This window comes from Leptodactylus fuscus, chromosome 3 (genome assembly GCF_031893055.1).
Source record: "Leptodactylus fuscus isolate aLepFus1 chromosome 3, aLepFus1.hap2, whole genome shotgun sequence".
NCBI classification, from domain to species: domain Eukaryota; kingdom Metazoa; phylum Chordata; class Amphibia; order Anura; family Leptodactylidae; genus Leptodactylus; species Leptodactylus fuscus.
In genome coordinates, this window is record NC_134267.1 from 49,665,376 (window position 1) to 49,677,422 (window position 12,047).

General features: G+C 40.4%; 1 protein-coding gene across 2 annotated transcripts in view; it reads right to left on the bottom strand.

The window, feature by feature from the left end:
- SPTBN1 (spectrin beta, non-erythrocytic 1) overlaps positions 1-12,047 on the bottom strand; it is a 117,476-nt gene that overhangs the window by 40,548 nt on the left and 64,881 nt on the right. For both annotated transcript variants that reach the window (XM_075267563.1, XM_075267564.1), the window contains 6 exons: positions 9,250-9,401; positions 4,592-4,765; positions 4,075-4,166; positions 3,238-3,318; positions 1,063-1,178; positions 356-468 (listed from right to left, as the gene is read on the bottom strand). In XM_075267563.1, the coding sequence (XP_075123664.1) occupies positions 356-468; positions 1,063-1,178; positions 3,238-3,318; positions 4,075-4,166; positions 4,592-4,765; positions 9,250-9,401 (728 nt within the window). The remainder of the gene's footprint in view (positions 1-355; positions 469-1,062; positions 1,179-3,237; positions 3,319-4,074; positions 4,167-4,591; positions 4,766-9,249; positions 9,402-12,047) is intronic.

Genomic DNA, 12,047 nt, shown 5'->3' on the forward strand with positions numbered 1-12,047 from the left:
TAGCGGGCGCAGTTTCTGATCGTGGCTAAAATCTAGAAGTTGGTATAGATTTCAGCCATCATTTACACCAGAATTTATGATAAATCTGAAGGGGCCAATGTCTCCTAAGGAGGGAAAAAGCAAAAAAAAAAAAAAAAAAAAAAAGGGGGGGGGTTTCTGGTCCATTAATGACAGGAGTTCCCATTTTTCCACTGTAGCCATAGACCAACTTAGAGAAGATAGATAGGCTACTAAGTGATGGACAGGCTGAATTTATTTCACAATGAACAAAACAGTGGCATGTCCTTTTTAAAGTAAACATTATATTTAAAAATCCTAAAAAAACAAACAAAAACAGGCTTTATGTTACACCTACTTTGCCAATACGTTTTCCTTCCACTGCTAGAGCCTTCATTTTGGAGAAGTAATGATAGTATGTGACAACATAAGTGATGATTGACTTTTCGTCAGGATGATCCACACTGATATCTGGAACAAACATTAAAAAATAAAAAAAAATTAAGAACCTTTAAATAATTATTTTATTGGGTGATTTACTATTTTGTACATCTCATAAGCACATAAAATAGCAAATACGTAACTTTAGACTTTTGGTTTACAAATATTCTATAATTTTAGGTTTACAGCTCCTATGAGTTTCTACGGTTACAGACTACCCTTTGTGTAGTCAGACCCTGCAGGTTATTCTAACATTTGCCCCTTTGTCACCTATTTGTATATGATCTGGAACAGAGGGCAGATGAATTACTGCAGATTTTACATAGGGTTTGTTCGCGTAGTCTGTAAACTCTGACATCTGCACTGTCCTAACAAGATGGATTCAGGAGAGATTTCAGAGTGAATGTCAGTTTAGGAGGCAGGTGAGGCATTTGGGCTATGGAGAAAGAGAACTCTGGGTACAGCGTTGGGGCTGTGGCTTGATAACTCCACAGCCCTGGTTACTTGCATTCACTCGTACTATTGATTTAGACAAAGTCTGTCAAAATGTTGGTGATCAATTAAGAAATAACTCTACGATGATGGACTTCCTAAGAAAAAGCTTGTATTCATTGCTAAGCTCACCTTCTGGGTCCAGGAGCTTGGTGAGCCCAAGGTGCTGTTCTGCAAGGTTGAAGGCATTCTGGAGATTGTAGTGTGCATTTGACTTTTTCAACTTGTCGAAATCAATGAGATCCGGCCTGTGTGGAGAACAGTTCCTCATATAAGTGAATACTTGTCACGGAATATAAAGAATGATAATAAAATACACCATGGCACTTCTTAATTTCAACCCTTGCTCAGATCTGACCAGGACACCACCTACAGTACATGGTATTTGTATACAGTATTAAGCTACATGCACACAACCAATGTGCTAGCCGTGTTTTTCACAGGTAGCACACTGACCAATTCTTTTCTATGGCCATATTCACATATCAGTGTATTATCATGGATCCTTGTATGTGGCAGTGAGAAACAAAGTTCAGGACAGATCCTATACGTGTCCATTTTGCGACCTGTACTCACTAGGATCAGTGAATGGTGCCTTGGAAACACGGCGGCACATCAATGTTATCCATGTGCTGTCCGTGCTTTTGGAACACGGCACGGCTACATGCAAATGGGTGAGTGAATGCGGCATTATCCATGTTTGTATGTAGTTTCAGGGAAAGTGAAGTATTCTACTACAGAAATTAGACAACAGGATAAAAATCCATGGCAATAGATTTAAGAAACAATAGGTTTGTGACTTTCAAAGCCAGATTTTTTCTGTATAAATTACATTTTAATCTGACTTCCTGAAAATCAGCTTCTAATCTAGACTGTTTGCCTTGGACCCTCGACAAGTGGTTTAAATTATAAAGAACATGGTGGCAAAATGACGTAGTATTGGAGATAAATAGCTGGAATGAATAGCACACTGAATGGCGGGATAACAGATATTTCCTGGCACATAATGAACGTCTGTCTCTAAAGGCCTTTAACCCTGACGAAAACTGAACCGCCTACAGATATACTGACTGGAGGAACTAATTAGGAAAATTTCATTTTGGTCTGAGTGCGCAGACTAGAATTCCCAGTTTACCACATTTATGAATTTAGCACCTCCCTGATCCATTTACAATTACTACAAATGGGAATCATTTATTTCACCATAATTCCAGGCATTGCTCCCTAAATGTCTGTTGTCTTAGTAAACTGAGCCAGAAACATACGGGACACACCTCGCGGAGTTATACATTCCCGCATGTTATTTAGTAATGCTCCAACACTACATTTTTTATATGCTTGGTTGTAGGGCTACCTGCACAAGAATGTGTGTATTGTAAGGTACAAGGAACAACAGTACATGGATGATATCCTTGTGCCGCCATGAGCCGACTGATTTTCTGTATTGTGAAACAGATAGGCTGGGTTCAAGGGGGTGGGGGGAATTGGACTGGATTCTGACGCGGTGGCAATCTCAGAATCCGCTCCAAAAATGGCTAGCTCCGACTGGATGCCGATGCAGTGCATACAGAAGAAAGGACATGTCGCTTCTTTTTTCTGTGAGCAGGAACAAACCGCTCATGGAAAAAGGCACAGTTCAATGGGGGACGGATTCCGGGTCAAAATCCTGACCAATAAACACCGTGTGAACCTGGCCATATAGTACCTTCCCTCAGTTTTGCCATGGGTTCACAGACCTGTTATAATACATGATCGTGTGTATAGGGCCATAGCTAATAACAGGAACCTGTTCCTTTTGGAATAGAAATACTAGTTTGGAAATAAACACCGCATCATGTCAGTAGGCTTATTAACAGAGTCATGCATGATGTTAAGGGGGCTGCCCCTAGAGGGCAGCGTACAGAGACACTGTTCTCCTAATTACATCCTGGAGAATAGATTTGCATATTTTTAGCTATTAAAAACACAGCTAGCGCAATGACAAAGCCCATCATCATGTACACAGAGCCTAAAAGTTTATATGATAATATATCGTTAAAGAAAAAGTCCTGTTTTCTACAGAATCACACAAAACCCACCAGATTTTGGCATGGTTTCATGGTAACTGTAGCAATAATACATAATTTGACAAGGAAATACTGAATAAAAACTGGATTGGTGGTTTCAATGGTCCTGGCGTACAATGAGGTACCTGGGGTACATGTCATGTCTTCAGGTTGAACTTGCACTCTCCAAATTTTGTGACCTTAATAAGAAGCATGGTATATGGCCACAGCCTTGGGAATACGTTGAGTTGAGGGTTCTCACCTGTGTTTATGAATGAGTGCATTGAATGCCATTCCGTCTCTCCAGCTGGTTGTAAAGTTATGTATATTCACATTTGGATATCTGGAACACAAAGACATGTATAAGAATACAGAGAACACTGACCAGTCATTCTAATAACAGTAGTCTATATACAATAAAGACACTGTCATAGCTAAATTCACAAAGCACCATCAAAGGGGTTTTCTGGGACTTTAATAATAATGGTCCATCCTGAGGGCAGCAACACCAGAGTCCACCAAGAATCATCAGATAAAAAAAAAATCTAACATGGAGGACAATTTTCTCAGCCGATTTCAGTTTAAAAATTATGGACATATGATGGACCCTATTAAAGTCAATGGGGTCTACTGATGGTTTTGCGGTTCTGCGACGGATCAGTGGAAAGATGGAGGACAACGCAGATGTTCACTGATGGAATAGTTTCCCACTAGGCAAACAATATTTTTGTTTTGTTATACAAATTTCTTCAGAAAGGACTAGAAAATAGCCCAAAACATTGCTTGGGACCATTTCTGGGCCTGTTACCAAGGTAGTACAGCGTAATATGTCACATAACTATCCATTACTATAAGATAAGGTGCGTCTATAAGCAATAGGCCTAAAGCAATCCACACACTGGATTAGTGAGTAAAGCCGCCTAATGTATACATATTTCCTCACACGTCCCCACAATCCTGGATATTTTGACACAGAATATGGTCATTTATGTGCACTGCTATAATCCAGTTAGACAGGACATGTTTGTAGCCAGCGCAATTGTTTTTGCGAAAACTCGGTAAGAAGATCTTTTGTGGTAATCTTTTAATCTGTACTCACCCAGCTGTCTTCATCTGGCACCATAAAAGCAGTGCATCCTTAGCAGATTTCTTCTCCTTGTTGTCCTCCGTTTCTACGCTAATATCTTGAATCTAGCAGAGACAAAAGGCATTCAGTAAGCAGACGCCCGCACATCGCCATAAGGTGGCATGCAGCTTTATATTCACTTGTAACCAGATGTGTGAGGAAGAAATGCAAGGCTGTCAAATACCGTATGAGAACAATTTGCTATATCATCTTAATAAACTTGTTCTAGAAGTAAGGGTGCATTTACACATGGCACATATCTGCCGTGTATGGCTGACATTTGTTCTCACTGTAAACACCAAAAGAGGTCTATAGGCCCCATTCACATTTCTGACTACCAACACATTCACCTCTATGGAGCTGCCAAAAAAAAGCAGTTCAGTTCTTGGCTACTACCGCCAGTCTTACTGAAATGAATGGAGTGCCCACCACTTTAAATGGGGGCACACAGGAACCCCTTTTTAAGATGATCCATCGTGATCTATTTTACCTGGAATCTGAGGATGATGGTCCATATAAGGCCAAGGGTCAGTCTGTGGTTTCCATCGACAATATCATGCGATCCCATGTTCTCAAGATGGACTCTTTGTTCTTTCAAGAATTGCAGCGCTTTATCCACATTCTCCAGACAATGGATGCGCATTCTTCCCTTGGTGGGTTTGGGCTGTAAAGAAAAAAAAATAGAAAGTGGACATGAGATCAATGGATCTATATAAAGATGTTATACATTAACCTGGTGTAAACACTAAAACAAATAAGGATACGCTTAGTTGTGTTACGAAACAGGTCTGTAAGCCAAGCTGGAAAGCTTCCAGTTATGAGTGGATTTCCAGGCGTACGATAATTATCCCCCAGCCCAGACTAATACCAGGAGATCAACAAACCTGCCTTTCCCTTGTATGGCAGGTCACAGCACAATACCAAGGCACATTTGTACAGTTCAATCACAAGTGGATGCTACACAAGAAAGGAAATTTTCCACAATTTATGGAGTACTTAATCACTCCAATCGTACTCCGTTTCTTTCAGATTTTTGCTAAAGGTGTTCTCCAAGTCTGAATATTGATTGACTCTCCATAATATAGGTCACTAATATCAGATTGGTGGGGGTCCAGCACTCAGCACCTCACCAACCAGCTATTCAGACTGCAATGTATAAAGCCAGAGGCAGACAGCTCCACATGTACTGTAGTGGCTGTGCCGTGCTACTGCAGCTCAGCTCCCGTTTATTAAAAACAGGTGTCCAGGGATAAATAGAAGCCAACTGTGGCTTCATGGTCCATCATGGTTTGCCAGCCTTGGCTTAGCTGACCATTGGAAAAAACTATTGTTAGGAGGGGGTCGAGACTAGTATTTTCCTGGGTAAAATCCCTGTTGACCCAATAGATGTGTGATTGTTGAGGGTTGAACCCCCAAGACCTCCATGATCGGCAGTACAGGTGAATCGGCCTGAGTGTCAACGCTGGATCCTGGATCTGGCACCATGGAGCACAGAGGACTCTTCTTTAGGTTCTGGGGTGCATTGGTCACCCTCTAGTCGTACAATGGGCAGTAAAACCAATATTTGTGTAGTATGTCCTCCTTTTATATATTATATTCCTCCTTTTATTCTATTTTTTGTAACTCTTCTACCTAAACCGTAGCCGATAAGATCATGAGAAGGGCGGGATGCAGATCAGCTGACATATTTGATTGGTCTTTCAACAACAAGACCCAGGGTTTGGTTGATACATGATTTGCCCCCCCCGTGGGTCTTGTGGAATGACACAATGGGGCAGATTTACTACTGTGATACTGAGCAGACTACCTTAAGGGTTTATTCACACAAAAAAAATTTTGGTAGTTAGAATAAATCTATGTTAAGGAATTTGTAGTAGATTCTGGAAGCATATTTCTGAAAAACTGCTCCAAAATCTGCCTCCCATTCATTTCAGTTGGAGTTTCAGACCTGAAGAAGGAGCAGGATAATAGCTATCAGAAACTATCATCTATTGAATAGAACAGAAGCCAGATTTAAGGAATTTTTGAAGCAGATTTTGGGGTGGAATCTGGAGGGAATCCTTCCAAAAAGAAAAACTGTGGAAAGATCGCCTTACATAAGCTGTAAAGCAGCAGAAAAATTGAGAACAATATATACAATATACATAGGAGCGTCACGGTGTTGCACAATGGGGCTTATCTGTATAGACTAGTGCAATAGACATATTAGCAATCATGCAATAGCCTAGCCTTTCTGGTGTCCTCTGTATCCATAAGTATCAGTGCATTTTACAAACGCGTCTGGAGATGATGAATAATGTAGTCATTGTGTGGACACTGTACACACCTACTGATAACAGTGCTATTTGTCACAATGCTTTGACTGTATATGGCATAGTGATTCAGAAGAACAACTCCCACAAGATTACTGGGTGTACGGGGTAACCCTCACTTTTCAGGATGAGATGAACCTTATCCATTGCCAATAAGCGGTATCAGAGCAGATCTGTAGAAAGTGAGGGCTCTGTGTAATAACCATCATGTGTCTTTAGAGCTGCATATTATCTAGAAATACCAGAGCCATAATGGTTGTTTGTTAGTATACAATGGACAATGTCCCTTTCATTCTGAGCTGCTCATGACCATTGAAACCATACATTATGGAATGATGATTATTTATGAGATCTGCTGACCAAAATGATCTTCACTTATTACCCACATTCCACAGTTTTATAGTAAAATAGTCCTGTGGACGGCAGGCAACAGGGAATCTGCCATAATATAGAGGACCTGCACTGAACAGTAAGAATAGTACGAGATAAAAAAGCAGATCAGACCAAGTAGCTGCTAGGAATTCAGAAACCTTGTAACTTTCCTTCTGACACCGTCATCAGAATACAGGGGTGGTTTATGGCATCATGTATTCTGTAACCCTGGTCATACACCTTAGACAACTGCTGATCGGCCAGTTTAGTTGTTAATGTTGAAGATGGGATCATTCATATTCCATCATCAATTGGACAGCCACATAACCATCTGAAATCTAAAGTGTATGGACGTCCTAAGGACACACGGGTCAGGTCCACAGTAGGCATCCCGTAGGGACCCACCTGTGCAAGAACACAGCTAAAATCGTCCGGATTTGCCAGGGCTTTTAGCAGCGATGCCCCAGAGGCTGAGCCAGCTTACAAATGCTGAAAACTGCGGTCACATACACAGCAAATATTGACATGCTGTGTGTGCAAAACCTGCAGCAAAAGACAGTTTTCACTGCATCTACTGCACTGCTACTGTACATGAGTTAGGCGCTGGTGATTTTGCAGGGCTTAACCCTCTACAAATACCCAATATGTGTCCCTGGCCTAAAAGGTTTCAATTTGTATGGTTTCTGAACATTAAATGGCTGAACCCAGGCAGGTCAGGCTGATGTATGTGTATGGACACCTTTAAGGCCAAAGCTACACTGTGATGTTAACTACTGAGTGACAGCTGCAGCCAAAAGATTGCATGCAACTTAATGGGGTAGATAAATTAAGCGTGCAACTTTTAGACAGTGCATTGTAAGGTGGGGTTCACAGTACCGTTGGTGTCCGCACAGAAGGTGTCCATTAAAAAAACCAAAATGGACACCTATCATAATGGACACAAATGGACAGTAACTAATGGCTATCAGTTACTGTCTGTTGCCCATAGACCTCAATGTTAAAAAAAAAAAACGGACACTTGCTGTCTGGTTTTTCAAGTGAAAAGAAAAGTCCTGCATGTAGGATTTTTTTGTCCGCTTGAAAAAACGGACATGGTTGTAAACTGACACTTAAGGACACAAACGGACACTAAAGGAGAATAGATAAAATCCCATTCAAATGAATGGAAATTGTAACGGACACAGCTAGAGTCTGTTCCTAAAATCTTGAATGGATAGCCGCTACGGACACTAATGGTAGTGTGAACGCCCCCTTAGACTGCACTTTCTTAAACTGCCCCAATTTTTTGTAAAGTGTCTAGTGTGATTTGAAAATCTGGTGAACTTTTAGATCAGGGATAGGGAACCTTTGGCTCTCCAGCTGCTGTGAAACTACAACTCCCATCATGCTCCAGTCACTTCCATGGGAGTTCCAAGAACAGCAGAGCAAGTATGCATGCTGGGAGTTGTAGTTTTGCAACAGCTGGAGAGCCGTACGTTCCCTACCCCTGTTTTAGATTGTCTAATCTAACTTTACACCGCTTATTAATTGGCTTAGTTTCTAACAAATCTGTGGTGCGGAGCCTTAAAATGCAGAACAACTTCCAAAATTGTGGCTTAATGTCTGGCGCCCAGTTTAGCATATTAAACCAAGACCCCTTTTCAACTAACCCTGCCCGTATGTTGTACGAGGTGCAGAAACTGTTAGAAGGTATCTAAAACACCGGGGGAAAAAAATGAGGGGTAAAGCATATAGAACAGTTTTTAGGCGCCAGAAATTACGCCAGAATTCTGGTTCATATAGTTTATTATAGGCCCCAGGTTGTTCATTAGAGCTAAAAAAAAAAAAAAAAAATATCGGTGTAGGCCTGGCCTAATGTAATGGCCAAATGTGTTATGACAATGTCTGTACTGTAAATGGTTACAGCCCCGCTTTACCCCGCTTCAAATCACATAAATCTATATATATCACAGGGCTCAGCTTTTCTCCCTCTATCATATACCGTAACTCTAAATACCACAGAGCTCAGCTTCTCTCTTCCATTATATAAACCTATACATCAAACAGATCAGCTTCTCTCCCTCCATCATATAAGCCAATATATCAAGGAGCTCAGCTTCTCTCCCTCAGTCATATAAACCTTTATATCACAGAGCTCAGCTTCTCTATTATTCCTTGCAAAGCAGAAAACACTTAAAATGTAGATAAAGCTGAATTTTTGCTTTAAATTTAGGCAGCAAGTTTCTAGATGACATTTGTGGACAGTTCATTTACTACACATGGACAGGGGGAAGACCGGAGATATTTTGAGAACCATCTATAGCAGAAAGGATGTAGTAAAATAGGTAGTGAAAAACCGCCACACCTCCGATTCCTGTATGCTACAGTAAGTAAGGGCAGGAAATGAATCTTCTGAGAAATACAGAGTAGACATGAGATGTATAACCCCGGCACTGCCAGTTCTGTGAATGAAGAAACTACTTACCAGTCTTTCTCCGGAGAGAACCTCCAACAGTTTGATAAGCATCCGGCCATCTCGAAGGTCTGCGTACAGATCCGTAATTCTGCAGGATACACGGGCCAGGTGTGAATTGACCCATTTTGTGAAGGTTTTCTTTTGGACAGCTTCACGTTCATCTAGAATAAAGAAATGAAAAATGGAGGTCAATGGCCATGTAGATTTACTACAACTTTCAGCGAGCAACAAACCTCTATGTACAATACAAATAATGGCGTCCGCTTCGGACATATGATGAATATCATATTTCTGTGCTACTGTTTCTACTACATTTAGGGCATGTCTACATGGGATCTTCTGCAAAAAAAATCTGCAATAGCAAAAATTTCATCAATGGTATTATGTAGAGTTCATGGTATATTTTGTTTGTCTCAGCTTTCACCTTGTGCATTGCAAAAGGGGAAGTTCATAGTAAAAAAAAACAAAAAAAAAAAAAAAACACAACATAAACTGACTTCAGGAAGATGCTAAATCTACACCAATTTATGTGAGGATTCCTAACTATAGTCTTATCCAATTTTCTGCTACTGGAATTGGTGGAGACTTTTGTCTCCAATTGTACAGTGGAAAATCTGCAGTGTAGACCATAGGTCCTGAGTGGACGCACAGCTAAAGCGGACTATACATGATCAGCAAATCTAAATTTTAGCATCTTTTTAACACATCTTCATAATCCTTTTTTGCTGTTTTATATAGATTTTCCATAAGCCAAGTAAAACAAAAATTATTATTCCTGGAAACCATTAGCAAACTACTGTTACCTGATCATGCTATGTACTGTATATAGTACACTGGCTCTCAGAATGTGCCAAAACCAGGGAGCGCCTGATTGTGTAAAGACCCCTATGAGCCCTGGCAGCCATGTAAGATTATAATCAAACCTTGTAGTGAACGCCCATTGCTCTCATCCTTCACATTAAATCTAGTAAAGTAAAGGACACAGCTGGAGCCCCATCCGTCTTTGTCCAACGCTATTGACTAACTTAAACAACATGATGCGATCTTTAGTCGGGCATTTCACTTTTTTGACTAAAGAAAAGAAATTGTGCAGGTTGGACGTTGTTTATGTGAACTACAGAAGTATACAAAGATGAGGGAATAAAGTTTATCACGTTTTTTTTTCTGAATCAAAATTTTTTTTATTTTTCAAAATATAGGGGAACAAGAGGTACAGAAAGGAAAACTGGGAACAGCAAGTCAAACATAGCAAACATCCAATATATCGACCCATAACAATACAGAAACGGGATCGGCTAATGCAAGAGATAACAGTCACAAAATATACTTTCATCATGTTTTTTACTTGAGGGTGAGTGTAGACGGACACCAGATGGAGGGGGCTCTGTTTATATCAGTCACTTAATGTCCGTTGCTCTCATCCTATAGCAAATGAGAGCAAAAGGCATAAATAATGGAAGCGTGAAAGTTGTCACAAAAGAGGACAAGTCAATTGCCTCTAGTATATTTCTTTACTAAACTCTCAGCTATAGAATTAAGTATAGACACTATATAGATTATATAAATCCAATTCATTTCCCATATATATCACATGCACACATTAAATATCCCAGATCTAAGATCTATAGCTCATCAGGGAAAAAAAAAAAAAAAAAGTTGATGCTCGGCTTCCTTCAAGTAATGTGTTGACATTAAGGAACAGAACTCTACCCAATGAACTATAGCACAGTAACTCCATTGTGTTGACCGAGCAAGAAAACAAATGCTACAGCAAAGGAAATTCCTTCACTTCCTCCAGTGCTCAGGCTCCAAGGGGGAAAAGGACGTGCCTCTTCCAAGGGTGAAGTATTTGATGTGGAGGAAGGTAGAATGTCAAACATTCTCATTCTTCACTAAATATCACAGCAATAACCTCAGATTTCTGACCAGATATTATTGTACAAGTCCATGTCCCATTACAAAGACTCTTGATTTTGTAAAGTGACTATTACAGATTGGGATACGGACTATTCTGTGTGGGCGACACCAATATGGAGGTCGTCCAGCTTTATATCCAGTAACTGGCAGATTGGACTAGTTAGGTAGAGATTGGGAAAGACCACTGAACTGCTTAAGGCTAATGCCACTGTGATGAAGGCAAAAACACTGTCCGCTGTGAAATCACTGCGGCTGGCCTACAGATTTCTCAGAGCCTCATACACATTAGTCAGCCAGCCCCAAACAAAGATGCTGAATGAGAAGCCACGTGTAGTCCTATCACTCACCTACAGACTGATCAGATAGGGATGTCTAGATCTACATATATATGGAATATATGGCAAATTAATTGCCTATATTTTAACCGATTGAACAAGAATTATAATATGGACTCTCTACTCATATCATCAATACCGCCATATCATCTCCCTAGAGGTAAGAATAGGAATGTAAATGAACATGCAAAGTAGAGCAGGAAAACGGAAGAAGAGAACATGTAACGGTCGGACTGAAACAGCAGCAGTTGACGGTTATCTTGCATTAACATGAGGAAGGAAGCTGCCTGTAAGGAAGGCAATAAGGTCACGTTAGACCTCCGCCAAGATCTGTTTCCCTATTACTGATTTTGTGCATGCACAAGACCTACAAGCAGGAGAGCAGCCAAGTCTGAGACATTGTATAACTAGAGTAGTAATAACTAACCGGAGAATCACACTGCTGCTTAATATTGCATCTATTAGGTTTATAGACACAAAGTCACAAGCCATGACAGATACTTTTACATGATCCCTAAACCCACTCCCCTGTAATCCAGGACTACAGATCGCAAA